This window comes from Ambystoma mexicanum, chromosome 2p (genome assembly GCF_040938575.1).
Source record: "Ambystoma mexicanum isolate Mex_15411 chromosome 2p, UKY_AmexF1_1, whole genome shotgun sequence".
Lineage (NCBI taxonomy): Eukaryota > Metazoa > Chordata > Amphibia > Caudata > Ambystomatidae > Ambystoma > Ambystoma mexicanum.
Window position 1 is genome coordinate 347789573 of NC_090923.1, and position 25790 is coordinate 347815362.

The 25790-nt window shown below is 46.2% G+C and overlaps 1 protein-coding gene across 2 annotated transcripts in view; it reads right to left on the reverse strand.

Moving 5' to 3' along the window:
• Positions 1 to 25790, reverse strand: part of DENND6A (DENN domain containing 6A) — a 1713534-nt gene that overhangs the window by 1207431 nt on the left and 480313 nt on the right. For both annotated transcript variants that reach the window (XM_069643682.1, XM_069643681.1), the window contains exon 5: positions 11607 to 11687. In XM_069643682.1, coding sequence (XP_069499783.1) covers positions 11607 to 11687 — 81 coding nt within the window. The remainder of the gene's footprint in view (positions 1 to 11606; positions 11688 to 25790) is intronic.

Below are 25790 nucleotides of genomic sequence, written 5' to 3' on the forward strand. Positions count from 1 at the left end.
CCCCCCCACCATACAGAGGCAGAAAGGCAATCACTGCAAGTCTGATTGCCCTCAGCTCTAAAAATGTTATGTGCAGTCTGGTCTCCGATGGAGAACAACCGCAGATTGTCAGATCGTTTGCATGAGCTCCCCAACCTGTGAGGGAGGTGTACATAACTACTGTCGTCTGGTTGCCAAAAAGGTTCTCCCTTCAACACATTCTCCTTGCAAGCCCACCACAGGAGATCCTGTGTGACCTTGTTTGGGTCCTGATGAAGGACCGTCACCCTGCTGCAGAATTGTGACCATTGAGATCTGAGGGCCCACTAAAGGGATCACATCCTCAGACAGGCCTCTGGCACCAGGAAAATGCAGTATGCCATGAGGCAGTGCAACCTCAAAAAATCTAAGGCCGGTAGATATTTACCAGGTTACTCACCGTAGTGACCACCTTACTCCTAGTCCATAGTCCCCTTTCCTCCATACTTGTGGGACATCTCTCCGTCCTGTGGGACGGGACAGGAGCACTTTGTAAAAAGCATCAACATTTTTTTCTAAAATGTGTCCCTCCTCTCTTTCATGCGCGGCGCCTGGCACGCGGCCGTAACCCCGCCCACCTTGGCTCCGCCCCACACATCAGTCCTTTTCTATCGCCAGGTCAAAGACCCATTAGCAATAACAGAGGAACCTTATTAGAGGGGACAGCCGGTGGGCGTATGGAGGAAAGGGGACTACGGACTAGGAGTAAGGTGGTCACTACGGTGAGTAACCTGGTAATACTCCTACGTCCCATCCCCTTTCCTCCATACTTGTGGGAGATTCCCAAGCACTCCTTACAGGAACTACGGGTGTATTGAAATACCCCTTACTGAAACAGGTTCTTCAGCACAGCCTGAACAAACTGAGCGTCAGCTCTTGAGCTCATGTCGAGACAGTAATGCTTACAAAAAGCAGACGGGGAGGCCCAAGTAGCTGCCCTAGCGATGGACTCCCAGGGAACATATTTCTGAAAAGCGGCTGCCTTGCCCCGCACCAGGTGTGCATGGATACCCTTAGGAGGTTTCAGCCCTTGGACTGTGAAAGACTCCGTGATGCAGGTGGAAATCCACCTAGAAATAGTTGCCTTAGACGCCGGCTTACCCTGGGGGTTACCGAAGTTCACAAAAAGTTAAGAACTTCTAAGCTCGGAAGTCCTGTCCAGGTAGAATTTAAGAGCTCTTCGGACATCAAGACAGTGTAGAACCCTTTCAGCCTCTGAGGCAGGGTTCGGAAAAAAGACCGGAAGGGAGATCGACTGATTCAGATGGAATTCGGTCACCACCTTCGGTAGAAAAGCCGGGTTTGTCCGAAGGACTACCTTGTCCTTGTGAAAGACCAAGAGTGGATGCTCCACCGACAATGCCTGGAGCTCACTCACTCTCCTCACTGACGTAACGGCGACCAGAAAGGACACTTTCCAAGACACGTACTTGAGGTCTACCATAGCCATTGGTTCAAAGGGTTTATGGCACAGCGCCGTCACGACTACATTTAGGTCCCATGGCGGGCGCCGATTACGAACCGGAGGGTAGAGGTGTGTCAACCCAGCAAAATGCCTCTTCACCACTAGGTTAGTTACAGAATAAGAACAAAGGTCTGTAGAAAGGTAAGCGGAAACCGCTGAGAGATAAGTCCTGCATGATAGAACATGAACCCTTGACTCCGCTAGGGCGGACACGAAGGACAGCACAGTGTCAATCGTGGCCACCCTCGGATCCAACTTCTTCTCCAAACACCAATGACAGAACCTGAGCCATTTACTCCTGTATTGAGATCTGGTTGAGGGTTTCCTGGCTGCCTGGATAATGCGCATGTTATCCGGAGACAAACTCAGATGCTCTAAAGACTTGAACTCAGGCACCATGCCGCCAAGCTGAGCGATTGTGGGGAAGGGTGCCACATCTGTTGTTCCCCCTGGTGAAGATCGGGAGTTACTGGTAACCTGATCGGCGGATACACCGACAGGTGTTGAAGTTCTGAGAACCAAAACCTGGCTGGCCACCACGGGGCTATCAGTAGAAGGGAACAGTTCAGAGTTCTTCAACTTCCAAATTGCACAGTGAACTAGAGGCAGAGGCGTGAAGGCATAAGCTCTCATGTTGTGCCATGGAATCTCGAGAGCACCCCAAAAGGGAGGAGTCCGTCGTGATCGTCACCATGGGGGCTGGGTCCTGAAACCCCCGCGTCCACCAACAGGTTGCTGAGAGATGACCACCAGTCCAGGTCCACTCTCATGGAATCCGGAATCATTATCCGCTTGGAATCCACATCCACAGCCTGACGCCAGGAACTCCGAAGAGCCATCTGGGTCCGTCTCATTTTGAGACGAGCAAGAGGAAGAGCCAGTACACACGAGGCCATGAGGCCCAGAAGCCTCTGGAACCACCAGGCCGACATGCTCTCTGACTGCGCAAACATCTGACACGTAGATAACAGATCCACCATTCTGTCCCCGGTCAGATACAGTCGATCGTGTTCCAAAGAAAACCCAGGAAGATCAGGTCCTGTGAGACCGTAATGCAGGATTTCCGCCAGTTCACCGACAGCCCAAGATGGAACAGGAGCTGAAGGAGAGACTGGAGGTTGCCCGCTGCTGCCAACGGACATGGGCTGCGTAAGAGCCAGTCGTCCAAATAAGGATACACATGGATACCCTGGAGACGAAGATAGGCCGCAATCACCGACATCATCTTCGTGAAGATATGCGGCGCTGAGCTGAGGCCAAAAGGAAGCACCCGAAACTGGAAGTGCTCCTCTCCCAAAGAGAAGCGGAGGCATCTCCTGTGTGGGTTCCAAATCAGGATATGCATGTACGCATCCAGAAGATCCACCACGCTGAGCCAATCGCCCGTCTGCAAAGAGGAGCATATCTGGCTGGGCGTGATCATCTTGAATTTCTCTTGGGATAGGAAAAGATTGAACTGGGAAAGGTCTAGGATGGTGTGCAGGCCAGCCTGGTTGGGTTTCGGCACCGTAAACAGCCGGGAGTAGAAGCCCTCCCCTCGCTCCCCAAGGGGAACGCGTTCCACAGCTCTGAGGTCCATAAGTTTCTGAACTTCAGCCTTGAGGGAGGGTGAGCCAGACAGCTGAAAAGGAGGGTTGAGGGGTGGGGTAGGGGGTAAAGGCAAGCGGAAGCCCGCTCGAGCGACTGACAAGACCCATCTGTCTTCTGTGATGGTCTGCCACGCCTCCCAATGAGACGCAATGCGTCCTCCCACCGGGGTCTCGTGCGAGCGCGGAAAACCCTCATTTGGCAGGCTCATCGGTGGCGGTGCCACCTGAACCTGATGAGGAGGCTGAGGAGAGGTAGAAAAACTGCATGCGTTGTTGTCTACGGCGGTTATTCACCGCAGGAGTATCCACTCTGCGAGATTTCAGGTTGAGGAAGCCCCTAAAACCAGAGGAGGGTCGACTTTGCGACAACGGTCTCTAGGCTTTGAAAGGAGCTTTGACCAGAACAGACAATGATTTAGCCGTCTGAGGGCTATCCTTCGTCTTGGTGAGCTCTGCATCAGTAGTAGAATGAAAAAGCTCCTTACCATCGAATGGAAGGTCCAATACCTTGTCTTGCACTTCCTTAGAAAATTTAGTAGCATGCAGCCACACCTGCCGTGAGGTATCAACCCCAACCATCAGGCCCTGAGCCGCGCTGTCTACGTGGTGAGCTGCAGCCTCCAGGAGATCCTGGCCCAAGACCCTGGTGTCGGATAGGCCACCCTTGAAGTCTGCCAACTTCTCGACCGGGATGTGCTCCTCAAACTCCGACAGACCTTTCCACATCCGCATGTTAGCTCCCGCCAATATCAATTCGGCGTTGGCCTGCCTGAGCTGCAAGGCCGAGATGGCGAAGATTTTCCTCCCGAGGGAGTCTAGGAGCTTGTCCTCCATTCCCAGAACCTGAGTAGCCATGGTGGAAGAGGATGCTGCAGGCCTGGACTGCAAAGTGGCCGCAGCCAGCACTGTGGAGGAGGGAGGCGGACAAGACAACAGGGCCACCTCTTCCGAAGAATGCAGACTGTACCTCTCGTCAATCTTTTTATTGATAAAAAGTCCTGAGTGTGGCTTTTACCAGACTCTTCGGACCTCGGCCAGAACGTCCTTCTGCAGGAACAGGCTGGTACGCTCCAAGAGAGACAGGGTGAATGACCCAGAAAGCACGCCCTCCTGCGGAGCGGGTGCCTCGGGCACCAGAACATCTAAGAAACTCATCATGGCCAGTACCCGGTCATGAAAGGCACTGATAGAGCGGGGAAGGTCCTTGTTGTCCTGATCGCCTTGAGGATCACCTGACATGTCAGGATCGTGCTGAGCCCTGTCAGGCACTGCCTTGTCCACTGGGGACAATGGAGGCAAAGGCGGGAGAGCAGGCGGGGGCACCACGGGCAAGGGAGGCGCCGGCGGAACCACCGGAGGAACAGGTGGAGCCGGAGGTGCCAGTGGACATATCTCCTTGAAAAGCCCTCTGAAATATTCCCTCATGGGGTCGGTACGCATAAGCGCTTGAAATTTACTGAAAAAGGCATCCTCAGGGGATTGTTTCAGAACCTGAGGAGGCCTCTCATGAGGAGGACAAATCCAGGGACGTAACGGGGAAGGGTGCCACACCGGCCCCTCCACCGACATATCAACATAAATCAAAGGAGCTGCCCCCGCGGGCAACGAAACATTGTGCGGAAGAGGCATCCGTGCGTTCCCATCATAAACCGGCCGGTAAGTAGCACCTAAAATGGTGCCATTTTGTCCTCATCTGAGGGGAACTGCGGCACGTGAGGAAGTGAGGCAGGGGTCCCCGTCGATGGATCAGGGGTCTTAATCTTAGCCTTAACATAAGGAACCTCGGCCGAGCCGGTACTATGAGGCCTGGAATGTTTCTGTGACATACAAACCGCCAACTGAGCCTTCGAAGGAAAGACCTTGGCACTGCCGGTAAAAGAAGAACTTTGCTTCTTTGCCCCATCAACAGACCTGGTGTCACCACAAGAGCGGGAACGGTGCGCTTACACCGACAAAGCCTTGAACGGCCTCTCAGAACTGTTGGTAGCTTTAGCATCTGTACGAGGGACCTCGGACCGAGGCCCGGTAACAGCCTTTTCAGCGCGGGCCTCGAACATCCGTTCGGTAACTACAAGCCCAGCCAAGGCCTCGGGGTGCACCCCGGTTTTGTTTTTGAGGGAAGCCGACAGAGACCTCCGAGCGAACTCTGGTACCCCGCCCCGACTCAGTAGAACTGGATCTACAAACAGCCCCCACAGGATGGGCCTCGGAGTAACTCCGGTGTTCACAGGCCCCTTACGGAGACCCTCGGAGAAAACTCTGGTACAATTATTAGGCCCAACGGGCACTCTAGGGCGAACCCCCAGTAACAGAGCGATCAACGCCCCTCCTGGGCCGAGAGGAACCCGGAAAGGTATCCCCCGGTCGGGGTGCTCTAAAAAGTAAAGAACTTATCAGGCTTTTTTTCTTCTCGTCGATGAACGCCTGAAAATGTGAAGGAGGAGTTCAACGGAACACCTCCTCCCACCGCTCCAACTGACATTGAAGTGCCCGGACCGAAAGGGAGTCACAGTAAAAACAGGAGTCCCAACGGTGTTCCGGACCCAAACACTCTAAACAAAGAGGATGTGGATCCGCCCTTGCGAAGCGACGGTGACACGATGAACAATCTGGAAAGTCTAATTTGAAAGACATAGACAAACTAGTAAACGAACGCCAGCGAGAGCCAGAGAGGAAAAAGGGGAAGAAAACCTTCTGAGGATACAAGTGCGTCCGGCCCCGATCGAGCGGAGAAAAAGGACTGATGGGCGATGCGTGGGGTGGAGGCAAGGTGGGCGAGGTTACGGCCGTGTGCCGGACCCCGCGCAGGAAAGAGGGACACATTTTAGAAAAACATTTGGAAGCTTTTTACAAAGTGCTCCGGTCCCGTCTCACAGGACCCACAGATGTCCCACAAGTATGGAGGAAAGGGGACAGGCCGTAGGAGTATGGGCATTCTGAAATTTCATGACCATCAGCAGAATATGCTGAGCCCTCACTTTGTGTGGCGAAGATTGCCCTGAGGAAGCGCCCAGGATGCAGAGATGATCCAGAACCTTTTCAGGAGAACAGGTCCTAATCAGTCAATCATCCAGGTAGGGGTAGATGTGAATCCCTCCCATCCTTAGACTTGTCACCACTACTCCTATAAACCGATGAAGACCCTCAAGTCGGAGAGGAGCCTGAATGGTGGAATTCAAAATGAGAACTGCAGACGGCACACCTCAAGTACTTCCTGTGCTTGGAACGCATGGGCACATGGAAGAAAGCATCCTGAAGATCGAGCGACACCATCCTATCCTAGAGCAAAAGGGCCTGGAGGATCTGCAAAAGTTACCATCTTGAGGAACTTGTTCAAGGGTCTCAAGTCCAATATTGGTCGCAGTCTTCTGTCCTTCTTGGGAAATAGGAAGCAAGGGGGAGTACCATCCTTGATTCCTCTACACTTCATGTACCAATTCTATTGCACCTTTCTCTAACAGGGTGATAACCTCCTGTAAGAGGAGTGGATCTGGATCCTTCGAAGAATGGCAGCTTGGTGGAGAATTTAGAGGCCTTTTCAAGAATGCCAGACTAACCATGGGCTACTGTTTGCAAGGCCCAAGGATCTAAAGTAATGCTCGGACATTCTTCAAAATGCTAGGTCAGTCTCCCTCCCACCACAGTACAATGGATTAAGGCCTCAAAGAGGTTTTGGTGTTGTGGATGCCACAGACGGCAACAAGTCAGATGGTGCACGTGCGCAGCTCTAACCCCACTTCCTCATGAACCACAAGGTAGTCTCCACTGTCCCCTTTGTAAGAATTGTCCCCTCGCTCTTCCAACCTTAGAATAGAATTGAAAGGACCGACCCCTCAAACTCTGAGAGGCCGAATGGGATTGCTGTGTTTGCCGAATCGCTGCTTGCAATGATTTTACAGCTGATCTGAAAGTTTGCCGCTTTTCCAAACTTTTGTAGGCCTTTGAACCGAACAAATGTGAGCCATCAAAAAGGTCTATCCAACAGCCTTGCCTGAACGTCCGGGACAAACCCAGACTTGCCAAGCCACACAAACCTGGTTACAGCGCTCAGCGCCATAGCATAACGACGCAATCGGAGGTGTCTAAACCAGTCTGCAGAAACTGGCACATAACATCTTTGCCACCCGCACAATGCTGAGGAAGCCTTCCCTTCACTGACCGTCAGCAATGTGTTGAACAGCCATTGCCACAACTTCCCACAAAATGTATGAATATTTTACTAGAGCACAAGTATCATTAATGGCTTTTAGCGGCATGCTACATGCCGAAAACAGCTTTTCCCCCCCCACAGGGCGTCAAATCTTTGGTCATCCCTATCTGGGGGGATTGTGGGATAGGCAGCCACCTTTGATGTTAATGGCAGCCTGAACAACCTTTCATAAGATGGAGGTTTCAACAGAAATTTTGTATCCACAGCCTAAGGCCTGTACTTCTTAGTCAAGTTCGTATTAACTGTTGGAGTAGTATCAGGCTTATTCCAGTTTTCTAAGACATTGTTGCTCAGTGTTGTATGGAAAGGTAGAAAAGGATCCTTACGCTGGCCCTTATCAAGGATGTTCATAAGATCATCCTTCTCATTCTGCAACAGGCCTGTTCCAGCCTAAATACTCTGTCAATTTGGCCATGATTGACCTATATGAGGCATCAGCATGCCCAGTCAAATCAGGAGCAGCAAAATCCACTTTGAGAATTATCCAGGCCACTAGCATCCTTCAAGATGTCCACCATGCCTCTTAACAATGACTCATCACAGATTAACTCTTCTGGAGCATTTGGATTGCAATATTACAAACTAAACAGAAGGCTTCTGATCCTCCACCTTCTCCTCATAAATGGAACGCATCGCCTGAAATAGTGCTTTTTTGATAAAGGCTTATAAACCTTCAACAAATTCTTTGAGGATATAGATGGCTTCGGCGTCGAAGAACTCAACACGGATTCCTTCAACGGAGCAGAAGAGGAAGATGATGGCTTCAACTTGACCCGAGGAGCCAAATCACAAGATCCCCCCTCGAGAAAAGTTCAGAGGATTTACTGCTTGGGCTCTTAGGTGCATGTGCAGAAGATTTTGACGACGCCCTGTCGGCCTCATGAGGCACAATGGAGCTGGATGCCTTTTTTTCGCTACACTGGAGGGGTGGATGGTGCCACCTTGATAAACACCTAACATTCTGAGGCGAAATTCCTCCAGTTCGGCCTTTGAAGCCGACTTACCCAGAAAACATACCAGTTTCCTATTGGGTGAAGAGTCAGAGGAAGACTATCAGGACCAATGGAATCCATTCCTAGACTTCTGATGTGCTGACGAGTGTCGGGATCTTAAACCATCACGCATAGCTTGTTTACTGCGCCTTTTAGTTTCGTGAGGTGAAAACTCCCTCGATCACTTGTCTGACGACCTCATTTTTGATGGGGTAGTGTAAGGGGATTTGGATAGGTGTCTACCTAGGGTGAGGTTCCCCCTACTCTCCTTCAAGGACTTAACAGACATCAACTGGCACGAGCCACAATTATCAACCTTATGGGCTAATCCTAAACACCAGAGGCATATTCTCAGCAGGATATTGGATATATTAAAGATGAGGAATACGTGGGAGGACACTATCCATTATAAATAAAGATTCCCACCAGTCGATCCTGCTCATGCACATTCCCATGCCACAACCACTCCTTTGGTCAAGCAGACTTCTGGTGGTAAAAGAACAACTGCCCCTGTTAAGCAGAATCCTGTGCAGTTCCCTTAGGGAGCACTACACAAGATTAGGACTACAGGTGATAGCAATAAATCCCCTTTGGTATCAGTCCGTACCACAATGATTTGGTTGGTAGCTGTGGCTGAGCAGTCAGACTTTTCTCAAGAGGGAGATGAACAGTATTCAGGGTTTACACAATAGGACTACCATATTATGGAACAAGGAAACTCTGACCAAAGCTTTGTATTTAAAAAGTAAATATATATTTATTTTATACACCTCTAATAAAACACATTTATCACAGTCATCAAGCAAGTTAAATTAAGTCAAAAGGAAAAATAAACACACTCCCAAGTTAAATTGTAGACCAAGTGAACCAGAGTGAAAACTGAGCAAAATGGGAAGGAAAGGGTAGTTAAAAGAAATAGGTGCACCAACACAGTTCACAGTGAAAATCAATCTAAAGAAGGCAGGTCTAACAAATGTAGCCAGAGTCAGTAGGCCTGTGCCAGGTTCAGTGGTACAGGGCATGGGCCCAGGAGCAAAAATGTTCTTGTAGCTGCAGTCGAGTCTTTGGTTAACGATTTGAAAAGGTGGATGCAGAAAGCGAAAGACAATGTTGAGAGAGGGGCAGCCAACGTAGGTAAAGGATTTAAAACACCTTTAGTGCTACCGCGAAGAAAGGGCAGCCTGGTGAAACAATGTACCTTTAAATGAAGAAGTGGCTCCTGCGATGGCGGTTGTTCCTGGTAGTTCCTGCAGTTCGGGTGATCCAGCAGAGGAAGAGATGCTCTCGTCGTGGAGGAAGGTTCGAGTTACTGCACTACCCAGGGATGAAACCATCCGCGGTGCTGCACGGCGAATAAAAAGGTACGCTCCTTTAAATCGCGGTCCGGGTGGACTGGTGCCTTGCTATCCGGCCTCCGAGTACAGGGTACGGGAGATTCGACCAAGGCAGGTCCGGGAAGGCGATTGGAAAACTGGTTGGTCCCACCAGCTGAAGGGAAGAAGGCTCTTGCAGGTGAATATCTTCTCTCATCTTGTGGAGAAAAGTGGTGAAACGCTGCACCAGGGCTTCACCGGTGGTTCAGTCGTTGCAGATGCCTTTGGCTTCTCTCCTCTTCGGCTTATTAGTTCCAGTGGCAACGTCTTGCTCTTCCAGTCCTCAGGACCCTGCTTTTATGCAAAAAGATATTCATTCATACAGCCTAGCTGTCACTCACACAGTGGAGTAGTCATCTTGGCGGGAGATCCTCCAGCCTATCAGGATAGAGTGCAACATGGGTTACGGAGGCAACCCTGTCCAGGGGTCCTACTCCCCCCCCTCCCACACAATGGACACACCCCAGAATTGGTGGCGCCGAAAGGAGGGCTTCTCGGCAGAAGCCTGCCAAAAGGACTAACAAAGGATCCCCGAACTGGGTTAGGCGTTTAGAGAAAGACACGAGAAAGAAGTTATATTAAAGTTCTGGCAAATAAAACCTACCGGATTAAAGTTAATATTAAAATGCACCGGCGGTATGTTAGAAGCCGTCAGAAAAAGTGGTAGTTTCGAACAATGGGAAAAATTGCATAGGGAAATATTTGCGGTCGAATATTTATGGTAGTAACCACTGCCACCAGCCAGAAACTTTTGAGAGAGGGACTGTACGGTACCCTCTCGAAAATGAACATAGGGGAAAAACTATTAACCCATTCCAGTACCTCCATAGTAAGATGGGTTATACTGGTTTAGTTCATAGGATTTGACTAGTAAAGTCAATGGGGACTTTACATGCCCTGGGAGACACCAGTCAGTCCCAGGGTGTGGAGTCTGTTTGGGGGTCGCTACGACACCCCTGTGAATAAATACATGTGAATAAAGATGGTTCCTATGGGGTTGAGAAAAACCCCATAGGCATTAAACACAAACATAGCCTAGAACACACATAGCAAAAATGCCCAAGAGTGGGAAAAAGAGTCTCACTCTTAGCAGGTAAAAAGAAACAAACCCTTCAAATCCAGCAGAGCTGCTGGGGGACACTATAGGTAATAGAAATTAGCCATAGAATGAGAATTCTCCCTAACAGCCCCATGAGAAGATCTTCACTTTACCCATTGGCAAAAGAGTAGAAAAGGGAACCTGCTGCTCCTAAGTATGTCACCATCGCAGGTGCCGCTTTAACACCTTGAACACTCAATTTATCAGGGTCCCAGCATATTCAAGTGGGTGCACCGCTGTCTTATGACTGACATCAGGCTAGAACTCTGTATCCAGCACAGAAAAGGCCCTGGGAATGGATATCACGTTGGGGCTCAAGCATTGCAAGTCCATCTCCGAGCAGGGCAAGATACACCCCACAAAAAACGCAATCTAGTTTGAAAATGTCCAATAACCTGGCACCCGGGAAATAATTGCAAACTGAAATTGATGGTGGACACAATTATGAAGGATCAAACTGGCAACCTTGATATATTTGTATTTATCAAGGACAGAAATATACAGAAATCAGGCCAAGGATATGAATGTTCTTCGATTTTTGGACCAGCTTCAAGATTTAAGAGATGGAGTTTAAAGAGGAGTAAGTGCCTCATTGGTTAAGTGCTCCCACAGCTATGAGAAGGGTGGAAAAGTAGAACTTAACTGGATGGATTAGTCCATCTTAATCGTCAATATTATCTAGATCAGAATATGTATATAACCAAAATGGTCTAAACCCAGCCGGTATGTAAAGATAACTGATGCCGACATAGATTTTCCAAAATTACACATTTTATAGTTTGTACAAGAAACAAAAGCCACAGATCAATAAACAAATGCTCAATTATTCTCTAAATTAATGATGAAATGAAAGTAATTACCTTCTGAAAATAGCCTCTCTTCAGTGTTTTATCACGAACTTGTCTGAAATACACATACCCATAGTAACATGCAGAGTCTTTCTGGAGAACAAATTAAAACAAACCAATAAAATTAATTTTTAAGCACATAGTATTTATTCCATTGTTTGTCTTCATTCATATTTATTAAAACTTTATACATATGACAAGATTCGATGTCAAGACAGGCGGCGAGCATTATGCTTTCCTTCTTTATTACTGCTCTCACGGCATTTCAATTCATTTTAAACATTTCAAACTTTTCTTACAACTTAAAATACATTTTTGTTGCCCCCAAATCTCCTCTGGAGGTTTGGACAAAAAGGGGTGTACAGTTTAAACAATATAAGTAAAATGACTCCTGAACTACAAATCCCCACAATCCTCGGGTCCGGAATAGGACAAGAGGGTCTATCAGGATCTGCCCCTGCTTATAAGAGCTTCCTCAGAAGCCTCTTCCTCTTTCTTTGTTGCTGCCTCCACAGTTAAATGATTTTGAAATCACACTTTAATGTGTATAGCGTAGATGTATATATAATATCGGTTTGGTGTATAATGCAAATTTAATACCTTTACAACGTGCGTGCGATTTATAACGTTACCAGAGCAGCGCGTGCTGTAGAGCGCCACAAGAAGCGGAAGGTTTTCTTTTCATTTGCATACTTTCATTTTCTTCCTTCAGGAGGTCTGGGTCGGAGCCGCGACAAACACGCCCGAATCTGGCAGCCGGCCCCACCTTCTTACAACAACAGTTTCAGGCGAGGAGCAAAGGGCACTAAGACCCTGTTGATAAAGTCTTGCCGTCACGAAGCAGCACACCTAAACACAGTGCCACGGGGCAATAGGACAAAGCCGGAGCACATTTAATGCCTACCATCCCGGTAAGCACCGCAGCAAGTTCGAACGTCTCACGCAGTGCTCGTTCGTCTAGCAACACAGGGCGCTTATATCCTCATAGCGACACAAGCAAAATCTTTTTCTTCTTCTAAGGATTTAAGCACCAAGCAGAACGCTGACACAGACATCCCCGGGCAACAGCTGAGTTCCGTGACAGCTCGCTTGTTCGAGCACCTAAATATGGCACAGTATGATGAGCCCAGGATGTCACAGAGCACCTCCCCTGAGTGGAGCTCAGAGGAATGGGTAGAGGAACCCACAGTGTGTGAGGATGACAAATCTCTCAGTTTTAAGAGAGTGTCGGGTGACTCATTGTCACAAGCAGTTGCAGAGGGGTGCAGCCACTCAAGCAAAGATTAGACCTCCAGGAAGCTATGCGTTCCAAACAGAAGTCGTCCCAGGACAGGTCCAGGAAAAGAAAGGTAGATAGCCCTGGAGAGGGAATGTCAGCACGACACCCCGAGTCAGGGGTTGAGAAAGAGGGCTGTAAGAAGACTCGCAAAAGGACCACCTCTTTCACACCACCGAGCCACTTGGAAGAGGTAGACATGGGACCCCAAAAGCTGATCGCCCCTTTCAGTAGGCTAAAGAAAGCTTTTCTACTGAAGGCGACAGTGCCAGGCTCTCAACCCCCTGACCCATGGGTGAACAATGAAGGGGAGGAAGAGAATGCCGGTTATTCACCGGACGACAAACGGGAAGAAGAGGAAGCTCCTCAAGACCCCATCGTCGACAAACAGTCTCCGGAAGATGAGTCTAGTGGACATGGTTGACCCAGAGGCGATCCGGCATTCGAAGTCCACAGACTGGGTGCCATTGCCCAGAGTGCGCATTATATGGCTCAACATATAAGACGTCCGTTAGACAGAGATACGAGCCAAGATGAGGGCATAATGCCCTAGGCCAGATCTGCCAGGAAAGGTGACTGACACCCCAGACTCCGATCCAAGATGGTGATTTGTCACCAAATCAACCAATGACATCAGGTAAGTAGTGGATCCAGCATCGCGTGGATGCCAAGACAAACTCCTAGATCTTGCGGGCCCGCTCGCAAAGACTATGGACCTAGCTGAGAGGGCCAAAGATACAGGGGCGCCAGTGGATGCATGAGCCCTAGGCAGCTGGGCACAGCAAGCACTCTGCCTGTTGGGCAACGCTAACTGTGCTCTCTAGTCAGAGAAGGAGAGAAGTGTTGTAAAAAATAGACAGCAAGCTCAGTGACCTACCCTCATACGAGACAGGGGAGGGCGCGAAAAACCTATCTTCGGGGAAGCCTTTGCCAAGGAAATGGCGCAGTTCGTGGGAATATACTCAGACCTAGAGCAGAGCTCCATTCGAAGAACATTCAGGGGTCGGGTTTTCGAAGGGATGGGACGGCAACAGTGTCTGGTCGTTCTAACCTGCAGAAGAGACCCGCCCCCAGGGACCTAGGCCACAGTACTGGGAGAATAGGCAACAAGATACCTTCCGAGCCAAAGCCCACTTCCCCAGGAATCAGAGAGGGAGAGGGGCCTACAGACAACAGAGTGCACCTGGCGGTCAGTACCCAAGGGGCAGATGCCCCAAAAGTGGGGGGCAGGACACTTCTATTTACATGCATGGCATGAGTTATCCAGTGATGCATGGGTGCTGCAAGCAATATCAGGCATGCAGCTAGAGTTTGTAGGCATTCCCTCTCAAGCGCGAGTACCCCCAGCAATGTACATGGCCCCAGAGCAACAGCTCTTCAGCGAACTGCGCAGTCTAGCAGACAAAGGGGCGATAGAGCGAGAAGTGCAGGAGGACCAAGGTTTCCTCAGCAATATGTTCTTGGTGCACAGAGGAGAGAAGATCAGGCCAGTTATCAATCTGAATAGTTTGAACAAATGGGTCACCTATCGGCATTTCAAGATGGAAGGAATACACCTTCTCATAGACCTTCTCAGGACAGTAGACTGACTCGTCTGGTTATGATCTAAAAGGCGCATATCTCACCATTCCGATAGCAGTAGAGCATCGGAGGTACCTTCACTTTCGATGGGGCACAGAGGTTAGGAGGTTCACATGCCTACCTTTCGGGCTAGCATCAGCTCCTTGGGGCTTTACCAAGTTTATGCGACCAGTGGCAGCAGCCATACGGGAGAAAGGGATCAGGATCATAGTCAACCTAGATGACATTCTTATTCTAGGTCAGAGTGCCGACGTACTGTGAGGACAGGCCTTTTGGGTATGCAGCCTAGTATCATCCCTCGGTTTTATCATAAACGCAGACAAGTCAGACCTTCGACCTGCTCAGAGGATAGAATTTCTGGGGTTCGTTATAGACACCAGGAAAGGCTCTCTTCTCGAGTTGCTGACTCTCAAAGTCAAGGCTGTAAAGAAGGAGCAGAGGTTAGTGATAGCGAAGAAGGTTATTTCGCTTCGAAATCTAGCTTGGATACTGGGTCTTCTTACAGCCTCGATTCAACCCATCTTTCCAGGACCGCTCAATTACAGAGCTCTTCAAAGATTGAAGATCAGACATCTCGGAGGCGGCCTGGGTTATCATCAGTTTGTTACTCTAGATCAGGAAGCGGACGGAACTGCAGTGGTGACTGCAGAATATAGAGGCCTAGAACGGCCAGGCAATTTTCAGAGACACCCCAGACCTAGCAGGGGTGGGGGCGGAGGGGGGTGACGGCCGTACGATGCCGGAGTTTAGAAACTGGAGGGAAATGGTCCGAAGAGGAGCTTCACCTGCACACAAATTGCTACTCCCACACATCTTCACACAAGTGCAGGAGAGTTGGGGTCCTCTAGACATCAACCTATTTCCTTCGAGACTCAACGCTCAGACCCCCAGATACTTCAGCTGGAGGATAGACCCGGGAGCAGCAGGGACAGACGCATTCTTTCAACAGTGGACGGGAGCAGTTTAGTATGAGTTCCTGCCATTTATCATGCTGACGAGGGAGCTAGCAAAAGTCTGCAGGGACCAAGCAGAGTTGGTGTTGGTGGTACCAATTTCAGTAGTGATGAAACTTTCCATGGATTTCCCAATGATTCTTCCGCACAGGAGGGGCAGGGACATACTTCGTGGCCCAAGCGTGCAACTCCACCCTCTAGTGAATGTTCATTCCACCGTCAGAAGCTACGGTGCATCAACTGCACAGGCTTCGGTATTAATCCTGTTTCGGCACCTTTAGTACACGTACTGAATTTCTTGGCAGAGAGGTTCAGTGACGGCTGCGTCTACAGGACAGTTGGTGTTTACAGATCTGCTATATCGGCAGGGCATGATAAGGTAGACCTATTATGCGGATGACACCCAGATACTCATTCCCATCATTGGTGATTACATGGCTGACTCTAAAGCCCTAAATGACATCTACCAAGTCATCCAAGCTTGGATGGCCCAACACAAGCTCTGTCTCAACAACGACAAGACAGAGCTCCTCATCCTGGGCACCCAACAAAGACTCAACAAGCTAGCCCCATCTTTCAGCACCTTCAATATTGATGGCCATTCCATCGAAGTATCCAAAGATACTAAAACTCTGGGAATCTCGATTCTACACTTTCACTTAACAAACCAATGCGGTTGTCGTGGCCTCTGCTTACACATGTAAGCTTATCACAGCTTGCCACCCATTCCTCTACACACCGCGAAGCACTGCAAAGGACTGTTTGCTGTTGCTGTACTGCTCGCTCTCTACACGCCAGGACTTCGTCTTTCAGCCTTCAACTCCTGCTTCACTTGGGCTGCCTTCCGTGACTGGAGGAAGTCTTTACGTGTGACACCGCTCTTTGCCTGACTCTCAGCAGAATCAGGTGAGTGTGCATTCTTCCTGCATCTGTCGCAAGACACAAGGCTTAAGGACTGTGGGCCGAGGGGACTGTGTGCAGTGGGTTTTGTACCTCGAATATTACCCAATATATTTACTCATTTTTTTTACTGTATGTTTTTTCAAAAAAGGTGACCTGTGGACTCTGCTCTCCGCCCCATGTCCGTGCGACGCCCATTTTTTGCATCTATTTAGACGCAGCCCTCCAGCGCACCCGCACTGCGAAGCACTGCAAAGGACTGTTTGCTGTTCACAGTGCGCGGCGCGTGGTGTCTGGATGTCCGTGATTTTGTGTAGACATTGTGTGTTTAGCTTGGGTTGAGGTGTGATTCCTTTACATTCAAGGCTATTGGAGGGTTCACAGGGTATTTTTGCCTGCTGCTCATTTCTGGTTGTTGCTTTGTTTTTCTGAGTTTACTTGATTCAGGCTTAGCTCCGGATGGATTCCAATTCTACCACCCTTAGGAATGGAAAATGCCTGAAAGAGTCAGTAAAAACACCTCTCATCATGAAGCCACTTAAACCAAAAACGGTGGTTATTCCTCCCTCAGAAGTTAGCCAACAACCCCCTCCTTCAAGCTCCACACAGATTGCTGTCCTTCAAAAATTTACAATGAACCCTGATTCGCAGATCCTTGAGCCTCTGCCTAATAGTTTACAATTGCCTGAGCTAGCGTTGGCTGAAAAAGCAAATACTCTAATTTCTTTGAAAACAGCTAATGATGAAGACCTCAATGTAGAGGTCTTTTCAGGAGAGATTGGTAAAGTTCTACATTCCATTTCTGATACTCCCATGCTTGCTCCTGGTATAATTGCTGCCCTAGAAAGACGTATTAGTCTGTCCTTGGGGCCTTCCACCCCAGCTGGAGCCTCATGTGGTACGTGCGAACAGGTTCATTTTCACACTATTCCTCTTCCTAATCCTGTTACCTCTCCCATAATTGCTAAAATTCATTGTGCACCTAGCAAGTCAGGTAGCTCTCCCATAAGTGAGCTCCTATTACATAGGGAATTACAATTTGAAGAACCTTCCATGCATGACTCCACATTCAAACAGTTGCCACAGGAATTTAATACTGTGCCACTTTATCCGCAACCTTCAATTTCTCCTATTCCAATTAATGGGAATTCTTCCCATTTCGTAGAACAGGAACTTCACTCTTTCCCAGTGCTTACTCGAATTCTAAACCTATTAGACAAAGGTCACTAACTCACACATGTACTTCTAAAAGATCTAAAAGATTTGATGCTTTCTAATTCACTTCAACTTGCTAAGATCGAGGGATTTATGTTGGCTCAAGAAGCCTGCCACAAATTTCATGCAACTTGTCCTGAACGGATGGCTGAAATTGTAAGAAGGAGTCTGCCTGTGTCCGCCTCAATGCAAACTCCTATATCTCAAACCACGCAAACGATTGATGCCCCTCTATTGTTGAATGGCATGCCTACTTCATTTGCAAATGCAGTTGCTAAACCCGAAGTAATGGCACACTTACACTCTATCTCGCCGCCGACAGAGCTGGCTGAAATAGCCAAACTACAACATGATAGAATTCTACAAATCAAACAAATTATGTATAACTCCAAATTATTTAATTTGGAAATGCTTGAATCGGAGTATTTCTCCGCCGATTACCACGGCTGACTCCGCTCCTGATAGTCTGTCTGTTCTCACAAACTTATTGGACTTGGCTGACTCACACGAGATCTCCCAAGATATTGAGGGGCCTAATCACATGTATCATCCTTCTCGTAAAATGAAAAAAGCCTATCAGAGAGCGGTAAAACGCAAAGATAAGGCAAAACAGAATAAGAGCTGCTTAGCTACCGACACGAATGCAGCCTCCTCCTTCCAAAAGTTCTTCCTCAAATTGTGTAAAAAAAAATGCTTTCGTGAACACTTCGCATATTGGAAACGAAGATCTTCAGCTGAACTCTAGTCAATTAACTGAAGAGAGTCAAATTGCACTGCAACTGAAATCTTCCAAAAAAACGCAAAAAGGCAAGAAGAAAGGCTCTTGTACTTCCCTTCTTGCACCAATTTCGGAAAATACTCTTGAAGATCAAGGTGCATTGCGTGCGTCCTTTTGTGATGCAGGCGCTATGCCACCTGCGGCCACGCGTCAGGCAAATTTGAATACGTTCTTTCTTCCCATAGCGTACCAAAAAACAACTTGCCACACAGGCATAAGTAATCTTCAGAAAGTTGTTGTTGCTTCTGATGCTTCGAACTCGACTTTAGCTCAAGCAATAATTCATCAGTCTTTGCCTGGCGCCGCACTGTTAGATGTACAGGGGTCTCCCACGCAGAACCGCGAAATGTGTGCTTCTATGTCTGACTTATCTGAACATAGGCCTACATTTGCCTAGTCTGAAGCCTGCAGTCCCTCTTGCTCAGACTGGGACCATAGCAACTTCATCAAGTTCTGGCTTAATGCTGGCAAAAATAACTCAAGGGGAAAGACAGGATGGCCTTATGCAGCCTGCTGCAATTCGTTCGTCGGCATCTCCTTCAATAATAATTAACAGTAATCTTGCTTCCTTTAATGACATCCCTGAGGAAACTCAAACCTTAATTGGATGGTCGAGTAATCCCCAAATTAATGGTTTGGCATCCATCAATCGCATTTTCCTGATGACCACTCTTTACACAATCCCGTCCTTGCGTAATTTAATCTCACAAGATGTGGATTGGATAAGGTTGCCTTTGATCAACAACAATCGGATGCTCTGCAAAGTATTATCGCCTATTATTGCGAAACTTATTTGGGAGCATAAAACCGACTTGTTTTTGGGACTGGAATTACAAGCTTTCCCCTCCATTGAAAAGGCCATGCAATTTTTGGAATTTATACCCCCTGCGTTGATAAAACAAAATAACATCACAAAGGATGCCTTAACTGATCCATCAGAGAATGTAAAAATTTTAGCACAACTTGCTTCTCTAACTTCAGCTCTGAACGGTTTAATGGGGGTACTGCCTAAATTAAACTCTCCTGTTCAGGCAGCTGCTCTAGTCTCTATCCCTCCTACAAAGTCGTAATGTAAAAAACTCATCATCCAATCTTGGAACTGTTGTGGCTTTAATAATCTTTTAACATGGTTCGCAAAGATTGACATAGCAAGCCTACCATCGATTTTCTTTTTACAAGAGAACATGTGTGTCCATAACTTTCAAATAGATGGCTTTACTGCCATTCACAATGCAGCTTCACAACCTTTAGTTGGGCGCCCAACAGGTGGAATTAGTATTTTAATTAACAATGACCTTAGATTTGTAATCAATCATAGTGTTTCAAGTCAACTGTTTTTATTGTTAATGTCACCATAAACATTGTTGAGCCAAGGAGAGTAGTGTTGATATCACTCTATTGGAACTCTCATACTCTGCCCATTGTCGCTGCCATGAACTTATTAAACGATTCTATAATGGACACTCTATATACACAACCACCGGCAGAGCTAATGATTGGTGGTGACTTCAATGCATACTTATATGCATCTCCTAATGCAGCTCCACCTTCTGAATCATCTTACTATTTTAAAACTGCCTATGCAAATAGCCTAAGATGGAGTAATTTCTTTTCCAATTGGGATCTATGTATAAGCAAATCACTTTGTTCAAAGACTCCTTTCACTTGGCATAGGGGGAATGCTTTTTCGACCATTGATTACATAATTACCTCAAAATACCTCTCTGGTCTTTTATCTATGATGAAGCCTTGTTTTCCTCCATTTGGAGACCATGCCATCTTAGAGGGCACTCTGCTGATACGTCCCGAATCCTTTGATAGGGTCCAAATGCTAGCCTTGGCCCACTCTGACAGACCGTTTCTTTCTATTTGTTGGAATATGCATACTTGTCGACGTCTGACATTTTTAGTCAACTGAGACTGATTCCTGTACGGCTGAGAAACATTCTCAGGTCATTCTTTCTTGGAACATCCACATGATACAGCGCCATCTTATGGCTTTAGCTGACTCCTCGCTGAGCCAGCATAAGCCTTCTCAACCGTCCAATATCTTAGCAACTATCCTTGCTAACTTAAAAAAAGAGAAAAATTCTGAATTACGTATGGGGAGGAAGAACTTTGGCATTATGAATTGGAACAGTTGGATGATAGCCAAAAAGGCGATTCAAAGAAAATATACAAACAAGATAAAAGCGGCTCGTTCAGCGTTTCATCTTATTGGCAATCAGAACATAGTCCGCTTAATTTGTACATGTAACATTCGTGATATTTGGAAAATTCTAAGGGGATCTAATCATTCTTCTCAGCCTTGTTTGGAATCTGCAATAGACGGTACCTCCTGGTTTAGATTCTTTGAACAAAAATACCTACTTCCAGAGAGATTTAATCAAGTGAATATTTTTGACTTAGTGGCACATATTCCAGAGACTTGTCCTTGGGTTGTAGAAGATATTCTTGTCGCAATAACAAAGTAAAAATCTTCAAAATGTGCAGGCCCTGATGGACTACCACCGTGTGTTATAAAAGATGACCCGGTATTTTGGGCGAATGTATTTTTGAAGATTTTTCATTCGATTTTCAAAACTAAATCGCTTCCCCCTTCTTGGGTTAGTTCGATTATCATCCCTCTTCATAAAAATGGCCCCTTGAACGATCCTTACAATTTTAGGCCAATTGCCCTTATTGATGTTGCTGCCAAGATCTTCGCTCTTCTTTTACTCAAAGAGGTGGAGAAACATATCAAAGCGAGGAATATTCTCAACAAAGTCCAGACAGGCTTTAGAAAAAATATGGGGACGCAACTGAATGCTACTATATTAGCACACTTAATTGCCGAAGCCCATAATCCAGTACATGGACCGATCTTCATTGCCTCACTGGACCTATCTTCTGCATTTGACTGTGTAATCCGTAAAATGTCAAAACTCAATTTTTCCCCTGGTTTGGTGGCACTGATTGCGCTTTTACACCACAACACGACTTTCAGAGTATGCATTAATAATAAAGGCCTCTTGACACAAGCTATTCCGACAGCAAATGGTGTTAAACAGGGCTGCAATCTTGCAGCAGTTCTGTTTAATTTATACCTCTCTGACATTGAAGGTATTTGGGATCCCTCTAAATCTAATGTAGTTAAGCTGGGTAAGCTTCACCTGTCTTGGCTTGCATATGCTGACGATGTGCTGTTATTTGACAGCACTCACTCGGGTCTTCAAAATAAATTAGAAGTATTCAATTCATTCTGTAGAGAAAACAACCTTACCATAAATTCATCCAAATCAAACATTCTGGTACTTTCTTCCAAAAAAAAGGTCTGTAAGTTTCATTGGCATTTAGATTCCAAATACCTTCAAATTGTCTCTCAGACAACTTATCTAGGGTATAATCTTGCAAATAACTCTTCTGCAGTCTTTTGGCAACAAGCCATTGCTGAAAAGGTTTTTCCTTTGCAAAATCAAATGAGAATCATTTTCCGTAAATATTGTAAATTCTCCATTGTTCCTCTGCTAGAATTCTATTCCAAAAAGGTAGAAGCCACCATTTTATATGACCTTGTTTTAAATCTATTAGATCAATATTTTTAAATAAATTACAAGCAAAGTTGTGGAAAGTAACTCTATGCCTTCCGGCATATCTTCCTAATGCGATTTTACGCCATGAACTAGGTTTAAACTCTTCGGCTTCGCGCCACAACTGGCGACTCCTGCAAACTTACCTCAATATGAGTTTCCCCGCGGAAAATTCATTATATGAAGACTTCCTCACTATGTTGAGAGAATCCCATCCTAGGTCTATTGCATGTTTTCAGCAGCGCATACGGATTATCTTATCTAACATCAATATTCCTGCAGAAGATTTACAAAACAAATTCAATATTGCTCACAGGCGCTTATTTCTGAACGATTGGGCGGCCACTTGTCTACAAATATCGCAATATCCCTCCTTCGCGGAATACGCGACATATAGACATGCTCAGGTACCCCGCTTGCAATACCTTATGCTCTCCCCTAGTGCTGAAACTCGCGCAATATATATGCGTTTTCGTTTAGACTTGCTACATACTAAAATGAGAATCAAACATTGGTTTAATAAGGGCGTCAATTCAGACGATACCATTTGCAGATTCTGTAAAATGCCAGAATTCAATGTAACTTTAAAACATCTTTTTCTCATATGTCCAACTTTTGAAGCCGAGAGACTAAAAATTATTACTTCATTTAATTCCACCAACACTTTAAATGCAAGAGAATTAATTTGGACTCCTATGTGGGGATCTTGTAATGCGATAATTTTGGCAACTGTCCGATTAGTGAAAATCATTGATTAAGCAATCACTCGGCAGGTGGAGAGCTAGTGAACATGTGAAGTGTTGTGGTTTTACTCTTTTTTTCTCTCCAAGGTTTTGTTTCACTTTATAAGTAAAACATGCTAATTGGTATGGTAGAAATATGTTATGTTATTTCTGAACAGATTCCCAGTCCTATGTGCGTTATGCGCTGCTTCTTGTTCATTTGGTAATTATTATGTTTCCTGTGTGAGGAATTTTTATGAATTTATAAGTTAAACTTTTATTATATTTGTATATACATTTGATATGCTGGATACGCTTGGTCTTCTTTTAATCACATGTGGAGGAAAAACACAAACATCCTAGGATGAATGTAAAAAGTATTTTATAACCTTGTAAATATTGGATTTTTTTTTTGTATGTAAAGATGTCAAACGATGTATGTTGTAAAGAAGAAAAGAAAAAAAAAAAGAATTTTGTAAAGATGCGTATGCGTCGAAAACAAAATCGTCTAATAAACTTAAAAAAAAAAAAAAAGAATTGCATTACTCTAGCCAGGACACTGGTTATGTCCAAACTCGATTATTGCAATGCACTTTATCAAGGAACCAACCAACGCAACCTCAACAAACTCCAGGTCATTCAAAATAATGCTATTAGAGCGGCCCTCAACATTCCCAGATCTGCACACGTCTCTGAAACAAGGAAGAGTCTACATTGGCTTCCAGTGGCCCAAAGGATATCACTAGAATCCCTGGCCCTTACACAGAAATGTGTAAACAATCAGGCCCCCATCTAGTTAGCCTCTCAGTTCTCAGTACATACCTTCGCGATCTCTTAGATCCACCCAAGCACACTGTCTGACCATCCCCAGATACAAACTTCAGAAAGCCGGAGGTGTTAGCTTCCCGGTTCTAGCCGCTAAACTCTGGAATTCACTGCCACCCAACATCAGATCCTTACCCTCGCCAACTCTATTCAAACAAAAAGCCAAGCTTTGGCTATCCGCCTCGCTCGACTAATGCTTTACATGGCACCTGACTCGTCTCCTACTATATGACAATAACCTCTCTGCCTTTTCTGCATTGTTATTTACTTTACTTAATTTGTTTCCTATTGTACTATTCTAAGACTGTAAATGTAACCTCTGCCATATATGTACCTGTTATTCTAAGATACGCACCCGGCTGCCTTCTGGTCTGGAGCGCTGTACAAATAAATAAAATATAAATAAAAACCCAGTCGGAGAGCATCCAGGGGTCAAACTACGGAAGCCATAGATATTCTGTGCTCTCGGACGTGCAGGTAGTGTTTTAGCCATTTCTAGCTTGGCCAGAGAATAAGGACCTCTCACGGTCTCCGCTTTCAGGAAAGTTGGTCATGCGTCTCTGCTTAATAGCATGTAGGAGAGCGTCAGACGTGAAAGCGCTGGTTATAGACAGGAATATTTTCTATCCGGAAGGCGTAGCCTTCAATATACCAAGCAGGACGAAGTCAGACTCGACAATCATCTCATACCCATACTTCCTGAAAAATAGCAAGCTATGTGTAGTGCAGTGTATCAAAGACTATGAGTTAGCCACGACTGAGTTAAGGCCAAGAGGGGTCACCCAGCTTCTACCTGCATGTAGGAAGCCCTTTCATGCAGTAGCTACGGCCACGATTGCGAGATGGGTCACAGAGGTTATGCACTGAGCAGGCATTGAATTATCGAGGTTTGACGCACATTCAGCAAGGGGCACAATGGCATCCAGGGCCTTTACAGCATATCACGAAATCTGCTGATTGGTCTAAAGAGTCAACATTTAAGACCTGTTATTGTTAGCCTATTTCTCAAACAGAGAATAGAGTGATAAACCGCTTTGAGGACAGCATAATGCTCGCCTCCTGTCTTGACATAGAATGAAGATTGCCCATGATTATACCGCAGGGTAGTCTTGATTCTATTAAAGACACAGGGACTAGCATTATATCTCACCCTGAATAAGCTGGTGGGTGTATACAAACTGTATTTATGAATTTTGACTGCATATTAACCGCCCTTACGATCGCATCTCCATTTGTTTCAGGAGACTAGCAGAAAGCGACCTGAGTAATGAACGGGATCAGGATCACGAGGGAAGATTGTGAGGAAACCTCTTTGCCATCGATAAAACTGGGCTACGAAGCAAGAGACAGTTGCAGCTGTTTGGTTGATTTTCAGTTGACTGTTGACGTTGGGATCATGGCGGAGTTAGCTGCCAAAGAAAGAGGAGGAGGAGGAGGAGGCTTCTGAGGAGGCTCTCTTATAAGCAGGTACAGATCCTGATACTACGAGAGGGAATTGTAGTTCAGGAGACATTTTACTTTTGATGGTTAAAACACTACCCCCTTTTTGATTAAACCTCCAGATGAGATTTGGGGGCAACAAAAATATGTTTTAAGCTTTAAGAAAAGTTTGAAATGTTTAAAAACTTTGAAATGCTGCGCGAGCAGTAATAAAGAAAAGCATAATGCTCGCCTCTGTGACTTTAATAAAAATCAAGACTACCCTGTGCTGTAAGCATGGGCAATCTTCATTCTAAAGCATGATTTGTTGATTTCAGTAATATAGAGCCCAAACTTTGTGGATGAAAAATGTTAGGATTTATTATACAACAATCAAAGAAATGAAATGAGGCAGATACATTACAAAGGGAGGGTGCATGGCTTTTGGCCACAATTGTCTCCTTAAATATTTGGCAAACACCTTTACACTTGCACATTTCTGCATTACCAAGATACAGCTCTATACATTATTTACTAATCTGTAATCATTTATAATAAAGAAAAGAAACACATGCTGAAAAGCAGGTCACACTACCATTCCGTATCCAGGGTCACTCCATGCTGAGGGCAGAAGTGAGCCAAGTCTATGATTGCAATTTGTAGAATGGCTAATTGGATTCCCCATCTCTGTTTTATACTCACTGTAAGCTAAACCTAGACCAATCTGAATTTAGGTTCTGGTTTTCTTTAACCAGCCACATCCAATTCCTGAACTGAAAGCAACATAACAAATGTATACAAATTCCAGTGTCTTTAGCAGCATTATGGTGTCTCTATTAATTTGATTTTCTGTACTACCCCAAAAGTTGCTTACCAACTGTAACGTTCTTTCGATTGGATGTTCCTCAAACGTATTCCTCATCTTAGATATTCGTATATTCAGCTTTGCTGCTTTGGA